This window comes from Artemia sp. Qi Xiang Cuo, chromosome 19 (assembly GCF_049724085.1).
Source record: "Artemia sp. Qi Xiang Cuo chromosome 19, ASM4972408v1, whole genome shotgun sequence".
Classification (NCBI taxonomy): domain Eukaryota; kingdom Metazoa; phylum Arthropoda; class Branchiopoda; order Anostraca; family Artemiidae; genus Artemia; species Artemia sp. Qi Xiang Cuo.
The window spans coordinates 33208477-33228972 of NC_142812.1; the positions used below are offsets into that span (position 1 = coordinate 33208477).

The 20496-nt window shown below is 34.3% G+C and overlaps 2 protein-coding genes across 2 annotated transcripts in view; both read left to right on the plus strand.

The window, feature by feature from the left end:
* The window catches only part of LOC148940754 (uncharacterized), a 48636-nt gene extending 38228 nt beyond the window's left edge, over window positions 1–10408 (plus strand). Inside the window, exon 4 of the mRNA XM_089105064.1 lies at window positions 10376–10408. Coding sequence (XP_088961190.1) covers window positions 10376–10408 — 33 coding nt within the window. The remainder of the gene's footprint in view (window positions 1–10375) is intronic.
* A 52-nt stretch (window positions 10409–10460) lies between these two features.
* Window positions 10461–20496, plus strand: part of Ogg1 (8-oxoguanine DNA glycosylase) — a 31947-nt gene continuing 21911 nt past the window's right edge. The window contains 2 exon segments of the mRNA XM_089105065.1: window positions 10461–10477; window positions 16596–16732. Of these exon segments, the coding sequence (XP_088961191.1) occupies window positions 10461–10477; window positions 16596–16732 (154 nt within the window).

A 20496-nucleotide genomic window follows, 5' to 3' on the forward strand; every position in this document is an offset into this window, starting at 1 on the left:
TAGCTACGTTTGAAATTTATTCAGAATAGTAATGGGGGGGGGATTGCACCCTTCGCACCACCCCAAAGCCCACACCAAGTACATTAACAAAATTGTTTTTAATTAAAGGAGACGTGTCATTCAATTATCAAACAGTTCGTGGTAACGAACTGTAAGTAAGGAGCGACCCGGCTCAATGGTAACCGAAACTCTAGAAAACGAGTTTTTGATACCAATAGATATATCAAAGGAATCAGATTTCAATGCTGATTTCAAATATATAACTTTCATCAAGTTTAGTGCTACCCATCAAAAATTACGCGCCTGAGAAAATTTGGCTGATTTTAGAAAAAAGGGAGAAAGACCCCCTAAAAGTTATAGAACCTTAATGAAAATCACACCATCATATTCAGCGTATCAGAGAACCCTACTGTAGAGGTTTCAAGCAGCTATCAACAAAAATGGGGAAATTTACTTTTTTTGCCATATTACAGATAACGGAGGGGTTTTTTTTTGTTTTTTTTTTTCTTTTTTTTTACCAGGGGTTTTAGTTTACACCCAGGGGTCCTATAGAAAAGTAGGAGGGCGCAGTGGAACGGAAGTTAAAATTTATATTTCCCTTTTTAAGTGAAAAAAAAAATGGAGGGCAACTAGGCCCCCTCCCACGCTCATTTTTTTCCCAAAGTCACCCGATCAAAATTTTGAGATAGCCATTTTGTTCAGCATGGTCGAAAATATGATAAAATGTCTCTTAGGATGACTTAATCCCCCAAAGTCCCCGGGGGGAGGGCTGAAAGTTATGAACTTTACTCAATGTTAACATATAGTATTGGTTATTGGGAAGTATACAGACTTTTTCAGAGATTTTTTCTGGTAGGGGGGGGGGGAAGGAGAGGGTCGGGGGCTATATGGGGGGTATATTCCTTCCATGAAGGAAGTTTTCATGGGGGAAGGGAAATTGCCATGAAGGGGGCGCCGGACTTGCCAGCATTGTTTATTGGTTATTGGGAAGTATTAAACCATTTTCAGGAAGGATTTTTTCTGTAGGGGGGGGGGCAAGAATAGGGGGTTACTCTGGAGAATATTTTCAGGGAAGATGTTTAGTTGGGGTAATTGCACTTTCTCTGTCGGGTGCGCCGGATTTCCAAGCATTATTTAAGAAACGATCAGAAGTTAAGTAAAAAAAAACAAGTTTTTTCAACTGAAATGTAAGAAGGAATATTAGAACTTAAAACGAAGAGAAATTATAACGTATATGAGGGGGTTCTCCCCCAAGTCAATACCTCGCGCTTTACGCTACAGTTTTTTTTATTGCTTTCAAAAGAGCGATCTCTTCTAAGTAAAAGGCCGTTTTGATTCAGGGGTTTGTGAATCAAATTTGTTTTTAACTTTTAAAGTAAAGAGCGTGGTATTGACTAAGGGAAGAACCCCTTCATATAAGTAATAACATATACGTAATAAAAAAAAACAATAGAAAAACAAGCGATACGGCTCAATAGTAATCGAAACTTTTAAAAACGAAATTTTGATGTCAATAAATGTATCAAAAGAATGTGTTTATAATGCTGATCCTAAATATATAAATTTTATTAAGTTTAGTATTACTCATCAAAGGCTACGAGCCTGAGAAAATTTACTCGATTTTTTAAAGAGGGGGAAACATCCCCTACAAGTGAAAGAATTTTAATGAAAATCACACCGTCAGATTCAGCGTATCAGAAAACCCTATTACATAGGTTTCAAGCTCATATCTGCAAAAATCTGCAACTTTGTATTTTTTGCCAGAAGAAAAATATACGAATATAGAAGTTAGTTACGTAAGTTAATTTGTAAAGACATCCATTTAGCAAAAGAAAAGTAAAATTTTTATGCAAATAAAAGCTGCATTAACTAAAAAACGATCAGAAATTAAATAAAAAAACAAGTTTTTTAAACTGAAAGTAAGGAGCGACATTAAAATTTAAAACGAACATAAATTATTCCGTATATGAATGGGGCGGTCCCCACATCACCGCCTCTATATTTTATCTAATGTTTTTTTTTTTTTAAAAAAATAGTTTTTTGATAAATCGTAAAACTTTAGCTTAACGAGTGAGACGTTGAGGGGGGGACAGTCTCTTTCATAGACGGAATAAGTTCGGTTCGTTTTAAGTTTTAATGTCGCTCCTTACTTTCAGTTTAAAAAACTTGTTTTTTTTATTTAATTGTCTTAAAAACGAGATATTTCTGTAAAGTACATAAGAAACATTTAGAGCCAAATAGCCTATAACTGTATGGAATGCCATAAAACACATTTTTAAATACGATACATGAAAAAAAAATACAATTTCAACTATTAGCTACGTTTGAAATTTCTTAAATCTCGTACTGAAGGTTATTTCATCCGACCTGCCTCCCTACAGCGCATTCTAAATGCATTAAAAAGATTTTTTTTATGTAACGGAGACATATTGTTAAATTATAGTCTTAAAACGAGATATTTCCGTAAAGTACATAATAAGAATTTTGATCCAAAAAGCCTATACCTGTATGGAATGCCATAAGACACATTTTTAAATACGATACATAAAAAAAAAATACAATTTCAACTATTAGCTACGTTTGAAATTTATTAATAATATTAATGGAGGGGATTGCACCCTTCCCACCTCCCCAAAGCCCACTCCAAATACATTAACGATATTCTTTGTATTTAAAGGAGACGTATTGTTCAATTATAGTCTTAAAAGCGTGATATTTCTGTAAAGTACATAAGAAACATTTAGAACCGAACAGCCTATATCTGTATGGAATGCCATAAGACACATTATCTAAATACGATTACATGAAAAAAATATGCAATTTCAACTATGAGCTACGTATTGTTCAATTTATTCAGAATCTTAATGGACGAGATTGCATCCTTCCCACCTCACGATAGCACACTCCAAATGAATTAACGATATTCTTTTTATATTATTGTGTATATTCTTAAAATTTTTTAATTAAAAACTCTTTTGGTCCTTAAATGTAGAACGAAACATTTAGAACCAAATAGATTAGACCTTCTTGTACATCCATAAGAACCATTTTTTAAATGAGATACATGAAAAAAAAAATACAATTAAAAATCTATGATCCTTTTTTAAGTTCTTAATAATATTAATGGGGGGGATTACACCCTACTCACCACCCCAAAGCCCACTCCAAATACATTAACGAAATTCTTTTTATTTAAAGGAGACGTATCATTCAATTTTAGTCTTAAAACGAGATATTTCCGTAAAGTACATAAGAAAAATTTAGATCCAAATAGCCTATACCTGTATGGAATGCCATAAGACACATTTTTAAATACGATACATGAAAAAAAAAATTTAATATACAATTTCAACTATTAGCCAAGTTTGAAATTTATTCATAATATTAATGAAGGTGAGTTCACCCGACCTACCTCCCTAAAGCGCACTTCAAATGTATTAATTATATTGTTTTTATTTAAAGGATATGTATTGATAAATTGCAATATTCAAAACGCGATATTTCTGTAAGGCACATAATAAACATTTAGATCCAAATAGCATATACCCATATGGAATATAATGAAACGCATTTTTAAATATTATACATGAAAAAAAAAATACAGTTTTGTTTATTTATTTCATATATTATATTTTCATAATCTGAATTGTTGGGATTGCACCCCCTCTCCCCTCCTCAGTGCCCTCTCCAAATGCGTTGCCGGTAATGTTTTTATTTGAATTAGACGTGTTTTTAAATTACAGTCTTAAAACTCTAATTTTATTTAAGGCAAATTCTATGATTTTATATCAACCAATACTAGACCTATTTGTAAAGCAAAGAAACAAAAATTTAAATGATATACATGAAAAAAAAAATACATATACTCAAAAATTACCATATTGAATTTCTTACGAATCTTCCTGGAGGGGATTTAACACTACCTGCCTCCATCAAGCGCATTCCAAAGGCATTAAAGAAAATGTTTTTATTTGATGGTGAAGTATAGTTAAATAATAGTCTTAAATACGAGAAAATTCTGTAAAGTACATACTAAAAATTTTGAGCCAAATAGCCTATACCTGTATGGAATGCCATAAGACACATTTTTTAAATACTATACATGAAAAAAAAATACAATTAAACCACTGCTACACGTTTGAAATTTATTAAGTCTCAGAATGGGGGGATCTACATCTTCCTAACACCCTCCAGCCCATACTAAGTACAATGAAGAAATTCTCTTTGTTTGCATGAGACGTGTCGTTAAATTATAGTCTTAAAAACGAGATATTTCCGTAAAGTACATAAGTAACATTTAGATCCAAATAGCCTATAACTGTATGGAATGCAATGAAACACATTTTTAAATACGATACATGAAAAAAAAATACAATTTAAACTATGAGACTCGTTTGAAATTTATTCAGAATATTACTGGGGGTTACTGCACCCTTCCTACCTCCCCAAAGCCCTCTCCAAGTGCATTAACGAAAGTGTTTTTATTTGATGGAGACATATCATTCAATTTTTGTCTTAAAAACGATATATTTCCGTAAAGTACATACGAAAAATTTAGATCCAAATAGCCTATACCAGTATGGAAAACAATGAAACACATTTTTAAATACGATACATGAAAAAAAATACAATTTAATCTATTATCCATGTTTGATATTTATTCAAAATATTACAGAAGGTGGTCGCACCCTACCCACCTCCCCACAGCCAACTCCAAATGTATTAACAATATTTTCTTTATTTAAAGGAGACGTATTGTTCAATTCGAGTCTTAAAAAACGAGATATTTACTTAAAGTAATTAATAAAAATTTAGAAACAAACAGCATATAGGCTACCCGTATGTACTGCAATAAGACGCATTTTAAAAATTTTACATGAAAAAAAAATAAAAAGGTTAATTATGATTTATTCCATTTTTTATGCATAAAATGAATGGTGGGGAGGGCACCCCCTCACCCCAAACCCAATACCAAACCCACAAAATTAAATAGATTGTGTTTATATTAATGGTACTTAATTTTAAATTAAATTATTAAAAAACATAAATATATTTAAATTAAAAAAGAAACATTTATAACCATAAATCTTCTAACAGTATTTAAAGCAATAAGAACATTTTTTAAATACGTTACATGAAAAAAAAAATAAAATAAAAACTATGTTACTCTTTTGAAATTTATTAAGAATATAAATGATTGGGAGTGCACCCTTCCCACCTCACAAAATCACACACTAAATGAATGGACGATATTGTTTTTATTTAAAGGAGACTTATAGTTCAATTATAGTCTTAAAAACGAGATATTTCTGTAAACTACATAAGAAAAATTTAGAACAAAATAGCCTATACCTGTATGGAATGCCATAAGACACATTTTTAAATACGATACATGAAAAAAAAAATACAATTTAAAATATTAGCTACTTTTGAAATTTATTCAGAATATTAATGGGGCGGAGTGCACCCTTCCTACCTCCCCAAAGCCCTCTCCAAATGCATTAACGAAATTGTTTGTATTTGAAGGAGACATGTCATTCAATTATAGTCTTAGAAACGAGATATTTCTGTAAAGTACATAAGAAACATTTAGAACCAAATAGCCTATACCTATATTGAATGCCATAAGACACATTTTTAAATTCTATACATAAAAAAAAAATATATTTTTAACAATTAGCTACGTTTGAAATTTATTCAGAATATTAATAGAGGGGAGTGCACCCGGCCCACCTCCCCAAAGCCCACTTCAAATGCATTAACGAGATTGTTTGTATTTAAAGGAGACGTATTTTTCAATTATAGTCTTAAAAACGAGATATTTCTGTAAACCACATAAGAATCATTTAGTGCCAAATAGCCTATACCTGTATGGAATGCCATAATACACATTTTGAAATACGATACATAAAAAAAAAATAAAATTTCAACTATTAGCTACGTTTGAAATTTATTCAGAATATTAATGGTGGGGATTTCACCCCACCCCCCTCCCAACAGCTCTCTCCAAATGCCCTCACGATCTTCTATTTGTATAAATTATACGTGTTTTTATATTATAGTATTAAAAACTCTATTTTTTCTTACAGTGCTGAATAAAAATTTCGAAACAACTATCCTTTACCGATATGTACTTTCATAAGACCCATTTTTAAATACTATAATTTGAAAAAAACTACGTTTTCTAAAGAGTTAAAGAGGCTGAGTTACAAGGTCGAACCTTAAAACGTACAGGGATTAGGAGGCACAGTTGGGGGGCTGCCGCCCCTCCAACCCCCCCCCCCCTTTCGCAGCCTTTAAATAAAATAAAATTTCTTTAAACTGAAAGTAAGGAGCGACATTAAATCTTAAAACGAACAGAAATTATTCCGTATATGAAAGGGGCTGTGCCCTCCTCAACGCCTCGCTCTTTACGCTAAAGTTTTTATTGTTTAAAAAAAAGAGTTGTGAGAAAGTCAAACTTTAGCGTAAAGAGCGAGGCGTTGAGGAGGGCACAGCCCCTTTCATATACGGAATAATTTCTGTTCGTTTTAAGATTTAATGTCGCTCCTTACTTTCAGTTTAATGAACTTTTTTTTATTTAAAGGCTGCGAAAGCGGGGGTTTGGGGGCGGCAGCCCCCCAACTGTGCCTCCTAATCCCTGTACGTTTCAAGGTTCGACCTTGTAACTCAGCCTCTTTAACTCTTTAGAAAACGTAGTTCTTTTCAAATAATTTCTGCACGTTTTTTTACAGTTTATTACTCAAGGGTCGACCTTGTAACTCAGCCTCTTTAACTCTTTAGAAAACGTAATTTTTTTCAAATAATTTAAAAAAGAAACTGAGTTTCTTTTTAAAGTTTAAATTCAGTATATAAAAAAATTGCTCTGACAGTGAATCGAACCCGGGTTTTCTACCTGACAGTCTGGAGTATCAACCTCTAGACTAAACAGACACAATTGTAATTGTTTTTTAGTAAATGGAAGCTATTTTCGACGCAAGCAAATTCCCAAAAAACTTGATATTTGGTTTTTGGAAAACAGGGAAGGAGTGATCAGATTGAGCTGAAATTTCGAGGATAAGCTCCCAGGCTCCAGGAAAGCTTATCCTCTAAATTTCAGCCCGATGAGACAACGTTAAAGGGGGGTTGTGGTGGGGAAAAATTAACATGGGTTAATATAGGAAAACGAGGTTTTTCGTAAATGTAAATTCGGGGATATAATTTTTTCGGTCTGAAAATATCAAAAGACCCTAACAGGTCGAATTCTGCTTCGAATGAGTCCTCATTCACCCGGATCCGTTGCCAACTGTGGCCTGTAGGCGTGGCTAAGAAAAAAAAATATGAATTTTAAGTGGCTATATTTGTTTTTTTGAAAACAGGGAAGGAGTGATCGGATTGAGCTGAAATTTCGAGGATAAGGTCCCAGGCCCTAGGAAAGCTTAACCTCTAAATTTCAGCCCAATCGGACAACGTTAAAGGGGGGCTGTGGTGGGAGGGTCCAAACTTCCGGCCCAGTTTACCCCATGAAGATAGAGTCGGAGGAGGATGAAATTTTGCAAGTTTCTTAGTTTGAGCTTGGGCTACAAAATGCGATTACCGCCGTCTCTCTGCGACCTCTAGGACCTGAAATCGCTTAACATTGTGGTGGGTCGCCTCCTTATAGAGGCACAAGTGTGCCTCCTCGATACATGAAAAAAAAAATACATTTAAAAATAGGATTCTCTATTTAAATTTCTAAAGTCGATGCATAGTGGGGATTAAATCATAACCGCAACCCTAAAGCCCACTTCAAATGCATTAACGATCTTGACTTTATTTACATGATTCGAGTCGTGATATAATATTACTCGTAAAGATATATTTCTTTATAGTACATACTAAAAATTTATAACCAAACAGCCTATACCTGTATGGAATGCCATAAGACACATTTTTAAATACTATACATGAAAAAAAAAAATACAATTTCTAATATTAGTTACGTTTGAAATTTATTCAGAATATTAATGGCGAGGATTGCACCCCTCCCCCCTCCCCAAAGCCCACTCCAAATACATTAACGATATTGTTTGTATTTACAGGAGACGTGTTGTTCAATTAGAGTATAAAAAACTATATATGTATTTAAAGTACAAAAGAAAAAATGAGAGCAAACTATCCTTTACCTATATTGAATGCAATAGAACACATTTTTAAATACTATGCATGAAAAAAAATGCTGTTGTTTTTATTTTTGTAATCTATTAATAATAAATAAAATAAAATTTGGGGATTGCACCCCACCCACCTCCCCAAAGCCCTCTCAAAATGCCCGATCGATATTGTTTTTATTTAAAGGAGATGTATTTTTAAATTATAGTCTTAGGAATGAGATATTACTTTAAAGTACATAAGAAACATTTATAACTAAATAATAGACTATACCTATCTGGACTGCCATAAGAAAAAATTTTTAAAAATATACATAAAAAAAAAAATATATTTTTATAATTAAGCTACGTTCGAAATTTATTCTTAATTTTAATGGAGGGGATTGAACTATTCTCAACTACCCCAAGCCCACTACCAAAAAAAAAAAGAAATTGTTTTTTTTTAAATGAGACGTATTGATCAATTATAGTCTTAAAAACGAGATATTTCTGTAAAGTACATAAGAAACATTAAGAGCCAAATAGCCTATACCTGTATGGAATGCCATAAAATACAATTTTAAATACAGTACATGAAAAAAAAATACAATTTTGATTATTTACTTCATCTATTATTTATTCAGAATATTAATGGAGGGTAGCGTCCCCACCTCCCCCTCAAAGCTCACACCAAATACATCAATGATATTGTTTGTATTTAAAGGAGACGTATTGTTCAATTATAGTCTTAAAAACGAGATATTTCTGTAAAGTACATAAGAAACATTTAGAGCCAAATAGCCTATATCTGTATGGAATGCAATGAGAGACATTTTTAAAAGCGATACATGAAAAAAAAATACAATTTTATCTATAATACAATTTTGATAGTTATTCTGAATATTCTAGGGAGCATTGCACCCCTATTCCCTACTCAAAGCGCTTAACAAATGCAATGACGGAAATCTTTTTAATTGAAGGAGACGTGTTTTTAAAGTGTAGTCTTAAAAACTCTATAATTATTTAAGGTACATAATAAACAATTATATCCAAAAAGCCTATATCTAAATGGAATGCAATGAAACGCATTTTTAAAAACGATACATTAAAAAAAATACAATTTCAACTATTTAGCTACGTTTGAAATTTATTCAGAATATTAATGAAGGGGATTGCACCCTTCCCACCTCCCCAAAGCCCACTCCAAATGCATTAACGATATTGTTTGTATTTAAAGGAGACGTATTGTTCAATTATAGTCTTAAAAGCGTAATATTTATGTAAAGTGCATAATAAACATTTAGAACCGAACAGCCTATATCTGTATGGAATGCCATAAAACACAATTTTTAAATACGAAACATGAAAAAAAAAACAGTTTTTTTTATTTACTTTATCTATTATTTACTTATTATATGAATGGTGTGGATAGCACTCCATCCAACACCCCAAAGCCCACTCCAAAAACATTAAAGATCTTCTTTTTATTTAAATTATACTTATTGTTCAATTATAGTCCCAAAAACGAGATATTTTTGTAAGGTGCATAAGAAAAATTTAGATACAAACAGGCTATACCTATATGGAATGCAATGACAGACATTTTTTAAAAAATATACATGAAAAAAAAAAATACAGGTTTTTTTATATTATTAATTCATTATATACTAAGAATATTAATTGTGTTGAATGCACCCCCTACCAACATCCCAAAGCCAAAAACAAATAAACAAACCATAATCATTTTATTTAAAGGAGACTTATTTTTAAATTATAGTACCAAAAACTCTATATTTCTGAATGACGCGTAATAAATATTTGGATTCAAACAGCCTATATCCATATGTAATACAATAAAATGTATATTCAACAACATTACATGAAAAAAAAATACAATTTTGTTTATATACTCAATTCCTTATTTATCTAGATTAGTAATGGGTGGATGGACCCAAACCCCCTTCCCAAACCCCGCAACAAAAGAATAAAAGAGATTCTTTTTATTTAAATTAGACGTATTGTTAAATTATAGTATCAAAAACTATATATTTATCTAAAATACATAAGAAACATTTAGGGCCAAATAGCCTATAACTGTATGGAATGCCATAAAACACATTTTTAAATACGATACATGAAAAAAAAATACAATTTCAACTATTAGCTACGTTTGAAATTTATTCAGAATATTAAAGGAGGGGATTGCACCCTTCCTACCTCCCCAAAGCCCACACCAAAAATATTAAAGATATTGTTTGTATTTAAAGGAGACGTATAAAGGGATGCTTTGCGTCAGATAATTACAGGAGCTAGCTTTTCAGTGCGAAACCCAGATGATAGATAAAAGTCAGAATGGATTTAAATAGAGGGTTTGTGTCATGTAATTACAGGAATTCGCTTTCTGGGCGAAACCTGGATGATAGATAGTTAATTGGTATCTATAGGGGAAAAAAGGGATTATGTTCTTATGATAATTCAAGAATAATGTATATTTACTTACCGTCATAATTCTTTTGTTGTCCTCCATTAGAAAAACTTATAAATTTAACAATAAAGGGTTATCGTTTCAAGTTGTTTTTTTCAACTGATCTAGAAAAACTAATTGCATCTTAATTTATACCGAAAAAACACGAGTATAAGCCCTCCAGCTGTAAACCAGTATTTCTAGAATGAGACCATCCTTTGAATACGCAATATAAGGAATTTCGAATATTGAACCAGAAAAGAAAAAAACATGTTATGATGATGGGTGAACGAACTTGGTAAAGCAGATATCCTCTAAACCAATCTGATTGCATTATACAATCTCGTCATGGTTCCAAAACGTGTTTGATCACTTTATAGGTCTATAATATAAAGGGATTGGTCGCTTTTTGCAATGTACCGTTCAAACTGTACTGTATATCCATGCCTCAGGCGTAGGGTTCCTTGTAGGGCTCATATTGCGTACACCATCACTACTCATATCCAATCATAATTTTTAGATATCCATTTTGTTCCACGCAGTTTAAAGTTAAGGAAATTATACCTTTGAGCAGGACACTCCCCCGACACTCTTCAGGGCAAGGGTTATAAGTTATGCCCTGGGGGCATATAAGGTTTTTATTGAAATCTTTTTTGTAGAAACTTGAAAACGGGCTCATTCGATTGGAAATTGGAAGGGCTAGTGCCCTTTTTAATAGTCGAAAGTGATTTTAGGGCAACTAACCCCCCTCTCACGCCCACCTTTCCCCCAGACAAATCCAATCAAAATTTTTTAGATAGTCGTTTTATTCAACGTAGTTGAAAGTTTTGGAAATTAGGTCTTTAAGGATGACAACCCATCCCCCCCACAATCTTCAGGGCGAGGGTTGTAAGTTATGCCCTGGGAGCATCCGAGGTTTTTATAGAAAGCGATGTTGTAAAAACATCAAAAAGGGCTCATTCAATTGAAAATTGAAATGGCTAGTGCCCTTTCAATATTCGAAAGTGATTGAAGGGCAACTAACCCCCCCCCCCCCCTCACACAACCACCATTTCCCCAAACACATCCAATCAAAATTTTGAGATATCCATTTTGTTCAACGTAGTCGAAAGTTCTGGAAATTGGGTCTTTTAGTATGATAACCCTATCAGAGCCCTTAGTGCAAGGGTTGTAATTTATGCCATGAGGGCATAAGGTTTATATAGAAAGTTGTTGTAGAAATTTCAAAAGGGGTTCATTTGATTGGAAATTGAAATTGCCCTTTTTAATAGTCGAAAGTGAGTGGAGAGTAATTAACCCCCGTTTCACACTCACCATTTCCCCAAACACATTCAATCAAAGTTTAGAGATTACCATATTGTTCAACGTAGTTGAAAGTTCTAGAAATTATCTATTTAAGGACGACAACCCCCCCACAGCCCCCAGGGCAAAGGTTGTACGTTATGCCCTGGAGGCATATACGGGTTTAGAGTTGTCGTAAAAACTTCAAAAGTGGCTCATACAATTGGAAATTGAAAGGGCTAATGCCCTTTTTAATAGTTGAAAGTGATTGGAGGGTAACTAACCTCCCTCTCACGCCCACCATTTCCCCAAGTACATCCAATCAAAATTTTCAGATAGCCATTTTGTTCAACGTAGTAGAAAGTTCTGGAAAGCAGGTCTTTGAGGATGACAACCCCCCTGCCTTCAGGGCGAGGGTTGTAAGTTATCCCCTGGGGGCATATAAGGTTTTTATTTAAAGCGTTGTCGTAGAAACTTAAAAAGGGCTCATTTGGTTGTAAATTGAAAGGGCTAGTGTCTTTTTTATAGTTGAAAGTGATTGGAGAAAGACTAAAGCCAATCTCACGCCCACCATTTTGCCAGACACATCCAATCAAAATTTTGAGATAGCCATTTTGTTTAACGTAGTTGAAAGTTCTGGAAATAAGGTCTTGGAGGATGACAACCAACCTCACAGCCCTTGGGGTAAGAGTTGTAATTTATGCCCTGGGGGCATATAAGGTGTTCATAGGAAGTGTTGTCGTAGAAACTCATAAAGGGCTCATTCGATTGGAAATCGAAAGGCCTTGTGCCCTTTTTAATAGTCGAAAGTGATTGGAAGGCTTGAAATTTTTATCATAAAGATCGTTGTGGGTATAGTGTATTATCTTTTTGTTGTTGTTGTTGATTAGACCAGGGCACTTTGTATCGAAGGAGTCGTCGTAGGAACTTCGAAAAGAGCTCATTCGATTGAAAATAGAAAGGGCTGATGCCCTTTTTAATAGTCGAAAGTGATTGGAGGGAAACTAAACCCCCTACCACACCCGCACTCCCATCTGACTTTATGTTTAAAAACTAAATGTTGCCATAAGATTAAACCAAAATGCACTTTGTTAATGCTAATCAAGGAGGCACACTTGTGCCTCTATAAAGAGGCGACCCACCACAATGTTAAGCGATTTCAGGTCCTAGAGGTCGCAGAGAGATTGCGGTAATTGCATTTTGTAGCCCAGGCTCAAACTAAGAAACTTGCAAAATTTCATCCTCCTCCGACTTTATCTTCATGGGGTAAACTGGGCCGGAAGTTTGGACCCTCAAATCACAGCCCCCCTTTAACGTTGTCCGATTGGGCTTAAATTTAGAGGTTAAGCTTTTCTAGGGTCCGGGAGCTTATCCTCGAAATTTCAGATCAATCCGATCACTCCTTCCGTTTTCAAAAAAAACAAATATAGCCACTTAAAATTCATTTCTTTTTTTTTTATCCACGCCTACAGGCCACAGTTGGCAACTGATCCGGGTGAATGAGGACTCATTCGAAGCAGAATTCGACCTGTTAGGGCCTTTTGATATTTTCAGACCGAAAAAATTATCCCCCGAATTTACATTTACGAAAAACCTCGTTTTCCTATATTAGCCCATGTTAATTGTTCCCACCACAACCCCCCTTTAACGTTGTCTGATCGGGCTGAAATTTAGAGGATAAGCTTTCCTGGGGCTTGTGAGCTTATCCTCGAAATTTCAGCTCAATCTGATCACTCCTTCCCTGTTTTCCAAAAACCAAATATCAAGTTTTTTGGGAATTTGCTTGCGTCGAAAATAGCTTCAATAAGTTTGACTTTCTCACAACTATTTTTTTTAAACAATAAAAACTTTAGCGTAAAGAGCGAGGCGTTGAGGAGGGCACAGCCCCTTTCATATACGGAATAATTTCTGTTCGTTTTAAGATTTAATGTCGCTCCTTACTTTCAGTTTAAAGAACTTTTTTTATTTAAAGGCTGCGAAAGCGGGGGTTTGGGGGTGGCAGCCCCCCAACTGTGCCTCCTAATCCCTGTACGTTTTAAGGTTCGACCTTGTAACTCAGCCTCTTTAACTCTTTAGAAAACATAGTTTTTTTCAAATATTCCCAATAAGGCATCTCAGCAGTATCCCAAGAACGACCGAAGGTTCAAACTTTCGGGGCTTCTTCTTCACTTAAAATTTAACCAAATCAAAATAGCGTAAGTGTATCCAAGCTATCAAAGAGAGTAAACAGATTTTTTTGCGAATGGTATCAAGTTTTCCATTTCAGGTCAACTAGAAGAGGTATGAAACTAAATTAAACACTACTATTTGTGTCCAGATTCTTAAGAGTGTGTTTGTTGTTAAAAATTGCTGAAAATTTTTCTCCAGCATACAAATAGCAGGCCAAACTATAAATTCTTTAGAAAAAACGAAAAGATTTAAAGTATTATTTTCTTTTTCTCTGAAAAGACTATGTCAATATAAAACGAACAGAAATTAATTTAAAAAACTTTTTCCACAAAATAAGTCTTTCAAAGAAAAGTAAAGAACTCCATTAAACAAAAAATGAGCAAAAATAAAATCAAATAATCTCCCAAGCGTGAAACTACCACAAATCAGCATCGATAAATAAATGAAACCCAAAACGAACAGAAATTACAATAAATAACCGAGTCAAACTCAAAACGAGCAGAAATTAGCATACGTTGGGCTCAAAACATAATTTTCACTTTACTGAAAAAAATATTAATGTTTTTACTTTTATAACTTTAATAAATCAAACAATATTAAGATTTTGATTACTAAATATCAGTATATGTATATTAAACTGATAATGCAAATTCATTTGTAGTTTTTTCAGTAAAGTGCAAATTATTTTCTGACCTTGGGAAGGCATAGGGGTTTTGCGCCCAACTTATGTTAATTTCTGCTCGTTTTGAGTTTGACACGGTTATTTATTGTAATTTCTGTTCGTTTTGGGTTTCATTTATTTATCGATGCTGATTTGTGGTAGTTTCATGCTTGGTAGATTATTTGACTTTATTTTCGATCATTTTTTGTTTAATGGAGTTCTTTACTTATGTTTGAAAAACTTATTTTGTGGAAAAAGTTTTTTTTAATTAATTCTAATTAAACGGCCTTTGTGATTCAGGGGTCATTCTTAAAGAATTGGGAAAAAATTCGAACTTTAGCGTAAAGAGCGAGGTATTGAATTGGGGGACAACTCCTCATTTACGTAATAAAAACATATGAATATAGAAGTTCGTTACGTAAGTTATTTCATAAGTTGCGTCAGATCAAATTTCGAGAACGCCATTTAGCCAACAAAAGTAAAATTAACATGAAAATTTCATTTTAATTATTCATGTATGGCGAGCCAAAATCAAAGCTGCATTAATTCAAAAACGTTCAGAAATTAAATAAAAAAAACACGTTTTTTTTTTAACTGAAAGTGAGGAGCGACATTAGAACTTAAAACGAACAAAAATTATTCCGTATATGGAAGGGGCTGTCCTCTCCTCAACACCTCGATTTTTACTCTAAAGTTTTATATTGTTTTAAAAAGTAAAGTTTTGAGACAGAGTCAAACTTTAGCGTAAAGAGCGAGGGGTTGTGGAGGGGACAGCCCCTTTCATATATACGGAATAATTTCTGTTCGTTTTAAGTTTTAATGTCGACCCTTACTTTCAATTAAAAAATCCTTGTTTTTTTATTTAATCAAATAAAGACTGTATTTGATGAAGCCGGACTATCATACATTTGGAATGAGGGGCTGGGCCGGCCACAGAAGGACAAATTGCTGATCCCTCGGTTTAGGAGTAGAATGGAAGACCAGGAAATCCGGGTTTGGATCCAGGCAATAAGGAGGTCAGAGATGGCCCAGGTTTAAGAGGTTTTTGGTTTCGAATATTATTTCAAATCAGATTTATCACCTGAGCTATTAGGGTCATGGTTTCGTATTCGAGCGAATTGTCTACCATTAAAAATATAAAAAAAAGTCTTTGAAAGAAAAAAGGTTGGCCTCAGATGCGAATTTTTACTCTTGTCCCAGATGCAATACAGGAGTTGAGGATGTGGCACCCATTCTTGCTGGGTGTCGGTAGGTTTCTGATTTGAGAAATAAATGTTTGAAGGTGATACCCTTGAGTTCCCGGGGATCCTGCAGACGACTTTAAAAACGACAATCTTTCAGGTTTGTAAATATGCCAATGAAGTGGTAAAGAAATGAGATTAACTATTTTTTAGGAGGGGGGATTTTTATTTATGTTATTTATGATATTGATGTTAAAAGTAAAGGAGAGTAATTTAAGTTCGTGCTTTTTTCGCTATTGTTGTTTTTGCCGGGAGTGGAGCTTAGACTTATGTTGCTATATTGTGATTGGAATTTTCGGAAAACTGTGTTGTATGGCCTTGTTTGGCTTATAATAAATCTATCTATCTGTCTATCTATCTACCTGCTGCTTTGGGTTTCTAAATTTATTGCCCTACTGAATAAGCTTACCCGGCTTCTTATTACTTTTACACCTTTGTTATTTTTACATATAAAAGTAAAGGGGATTCCTATAGTAGTGATTTTCTATTGCCTGAATTCAGTTGCGTAGCCAATTACTATATAGGATAGTCTGAAAAAATTACTTTGAGCTACTTCAATAACTAGATAAGTTAGGAAAGATGAAGAAGTTAAGAAAATAAAAAAATTTAGGATTTTGTCTAGATTCTGGTGTGTTTCTCGTAAATCCGAGTGTAATTATATTTGCTTTCAGGATATCATCAATGGTTGAACATTTATGTTCGAGCTATGGGAAAAAAATAGCAGTTTATAATGGTCAAAATGTGTATTCTTTTCCTGACCTCTTTTCTTTAATGGACGAGTCTGTTGAAAAAAATTTGAGGACTCTAGGTAAGTGTAAAGTGGAATTTTCAAATATAGGATTCGTTACGATTTTAAATTGTACTAAATAAAAACAAACAATTCTTTTCGACTGAAGTAAGGAGTAGCATCAAAAATAAAAACAAGCAGAAATTATTACATATACGAGGGTGTTTCCCCTTCCTCAATATCTTGCTCTTTACGCTTAAGTTTTTTTAGAACTTTTAAAAAAGTTTATTGTTGTAATTAAACGGCCCTTGTGTTTCGGGAGTCGTTCTTAAGGAAATGGGACAAAAAGTCCAACTTCAACGTAAAGAGCGAGGTATTGAGGTGGGACACCCCCTTATGTATGTAATAATTTCTGATCGTTTTAAGTTTTGATGTTGACACTTACTTTCAGTTAAAACAAACTTAATTTTTAATTTAATTTCTGGTTGTTTTTAAATAATTAAGGGAGCTGACCCCTGGTCCTCCTTGGCCTGACCCTCCTCCCCCCCCCCCCAAAAAAAAAATATATTTTAATGAAAACTAAATTAGTCACGGGATTACTATCATTTATTTTTAAATATTAAAATTTCTGAATATATAGAAAAAAAATATTTTGAAATAGAGAAATTTGAAAAACTTGAAATTTTGGCAATCAAAAACGAACAAAAATTAATTTAAAAAAAAACTATCCGAAAGAAAAGGTTTTTTAAACCTAAAAAGAAAAGCGCCAATGACGCTGTAGGCTTTAGACTTTTACAGTTAGGGAAGGAGGCAGTTTCCAAACACTCTTTTATAGTGATTTTTGTTCTTTTAAGCTTGATTTGTATGCTCAATTTAAGTTGTACTCGTTTTAAGGTTTAGTTATTCATTTATATTAGTACTTGTTGTGTGTTTGTTTGCTGCGATGGTTTATTTAATTTTTTTTCGTTTTGGGTTTCATTTATACTTCAATAGCAAAAAATTTTTGTTCGTTCTAAGCTTGATTTGCATATTCAATTTAAGCTTTACTGATTTTAAGGTTTATTTATTCATTTTTTATTAGTACCTGTTGCATGTTGTATTGCTATGACTGTTTATTTAATTGCTGTTCGTTATGGGTTTCATTCATTCTTTAATAGTATTTTCTGGTCGTTTTGAGTTTGAATTATTTAGGCTTTTATTTGTTCTGATCTTAATTTTAATTTGACCTTTATTTTTCTTTGAAAAACTGTTCTTTTAGAACCATGGAGGGCCAGGGGTAAGCTAGTTCCCATGATTTTTGAATAAAATATCGATAATAGGTTTGTTTTTCTGGGGTGGTGTCGGGCCATGGAGGGAGGGCTGGGGTTGAGCTCTCGTGATTTTTGGAATAAAATATCGTTAATAAGTTGTATTTTTTGGGTGGCCAGGTCATGGAGAGATGGCCAGGGGTCAACTCCCATGATATTTGAATCGTTAATAATATTTTTTCTTCTTATTTTTGGGGGGTGGGGGGGTATGGTTGGACCATGAAGGGGGGGGGGCAGATGTCAGTTCCCAGGATTTTTGAGAAAACAAAATCGTTAATAAGTTTGTTATTTGGTGGGAGGGGCCGGGTTATGGAGGGAGGGCCAGGGGTCAGCTCCTATGATTCTTGCTGTGAAATATCGTTAATAAGTTTTTTTTCGGGGGTCGGGCCACGGAGGGAGGGCCAGGAGTCAGCTCCCATTATTTTGGAAAAAAGTATCGTTAATAAGCTTTTTGAGTGGGGGTCAGACCATGTAGGGAGGACCAGTGGTCAAATTTGGGTGGGGAAAAGGACAGGGGGCGGTCCCTTTTGACTCTTTAAAAGGGAACTGGAACTTTGAATTTACAATCAAATGAGCCCCCTCCAAAGTTTATACCACCAGCTTTTTTTTTATCAAAAAACTTATATGGTTCCGAGGCAAAACTTGAAACACTTGTTCCAGGGTTGTGGGGGGTTGTGCATGGAGTTTTTGTTGTATGATCTTTCGTCTATTTTGAACAAATATGATTACCTCAAAAATTCGATCGGATGTATTTAGGGAAAAGAGGGTGTGGGGGGGGATCTAGCTGCCCTTCGATCACTTTTGACTCTTAAAAAAGGGACTAGAACTTTCAATTTTAAACTATTTGATCCCTCTCCAAAGTTTGTACGACCCCCTCTTCCATAAAAACCTCATATGCCCCCGGGACATAAATCACAACCCTTCCCCGGGGTGCTATATTGACCCTGGGGTTATATTGACCCCGAAGTATCTGTTATCTGATCGTTGGACTATTTTGAATAAAAAGGATATTTCAAAATTTTGATCGGATGCATTTGGTTGTGAATCTTAAAAAATGAACTAGAATTCCCGATTTCTAATCCAATTAGCCCCTTATGAAGTTTATACGATCATTCCTTCCATAAAAATCATATATCTGCCCAGGGCATAACTTAAAACACTTGCAGTGTTTTTTGCTAAAAAAAACACTTTTTAGCAAAATGGCTATTTCAAAATTTTTATAAGATGCATTTGGGGAAAAAAGGATGCGGGGGGTTAGTTGCCCTCCAATCACTTTTGACTCAAAAATAGGGCGCTAGAACTTTTGATTTCCAATTGAATGAGCCCCCTTCCATAAGAAGTGTCCGGAAAAAAATAAATATTAATAAATAATAAAACATTGAAGCCTTATGGCCTTTACTGTAGGCAACGCTATAGCGTTGCCTCTGATGCTGGCAAATCTGGCTGCGTTTCCATACAAAATTCCTTCTCCTATGGAATATCCCTTCATGGAACTTTCTTCCCTCGTAAAATACCCCTCCCCCTTCCGCCAGGAAAATTCCCCCAGACAATTCTATTCTAGCTGAAATTTATTCCTGAAAATTCCGGTTGACAATATTTTCTTAACGCACTTTCATTTGAAGAAAGAGTTTAATTTCTGATTGTTTTTAAAATCATGCCTGGAAATCCCCTTCTCCGTGTCCCCCTGCCCCTTACTATGAAACTTGCTCCCACAGAAAATTCCCTCTCGAGTTATCCTGTGAAAAGATACCTTCCCCCAGGAAACATACTCTAGAAAATCCCGACCTGTTAAGAACCCCGCCCCCTGACAACTGAGTAAAATTGAGTCAGCAAAGAGAAAGTAAGAAAAATAAAAATAATTGCGTATAGGAATTCTGACAAATTCCGTCAGTGTAAAATTTCTAATGGAAAGTTCACCCCCCGGAAAATTCCCTCTCCACGGAAACTCTTCCATTGAAAATCCCCCAGCCCAAAATATCTGTATACTTCTCAATAACAAATGCTATGCATAAATAATGGGCAAATTTCATGACTCACAGACCTTTCCCCAGGGGCTCTGAGGGGTCAAGTTATCCCCAAAGACATAGTTACTGGACTTTTCAACTATACTAAACAAAGTGACTGTCTCAAAATTTTAATCGGACGACATTGAGGAAAAATGGGGTGGGAGGGGAGCTAGCTGCCTCCAATCCTTTTGATCACTTGTAAAGGGCACTAGAAATTTGATTTCCGTTCGAGTGAGCTCTTTCCTGGTATTCTAGGGCTATTGGTTCGATGCGATCAGCCCTGGGGAAAACAGACAAAAAAACAAACAAACAAAAACAAACAAATAAACACGTATCCGTGATCCTTCTTTTGGCAAAAATTACAAAATGTTGTATTTTTGCAGATGGAAGCTTGAAACTTCTACAATATGGTTATCTTATAAGCTTAATCTGATGGTGTGGTTTTCATTAAGGTTGCTTGACTTTTAAGGGGTGCTTCCCCTTTTTCGAAAATCAGGCAAATGTTTTCAGACTCGTAGCTTTTGATGGGTAA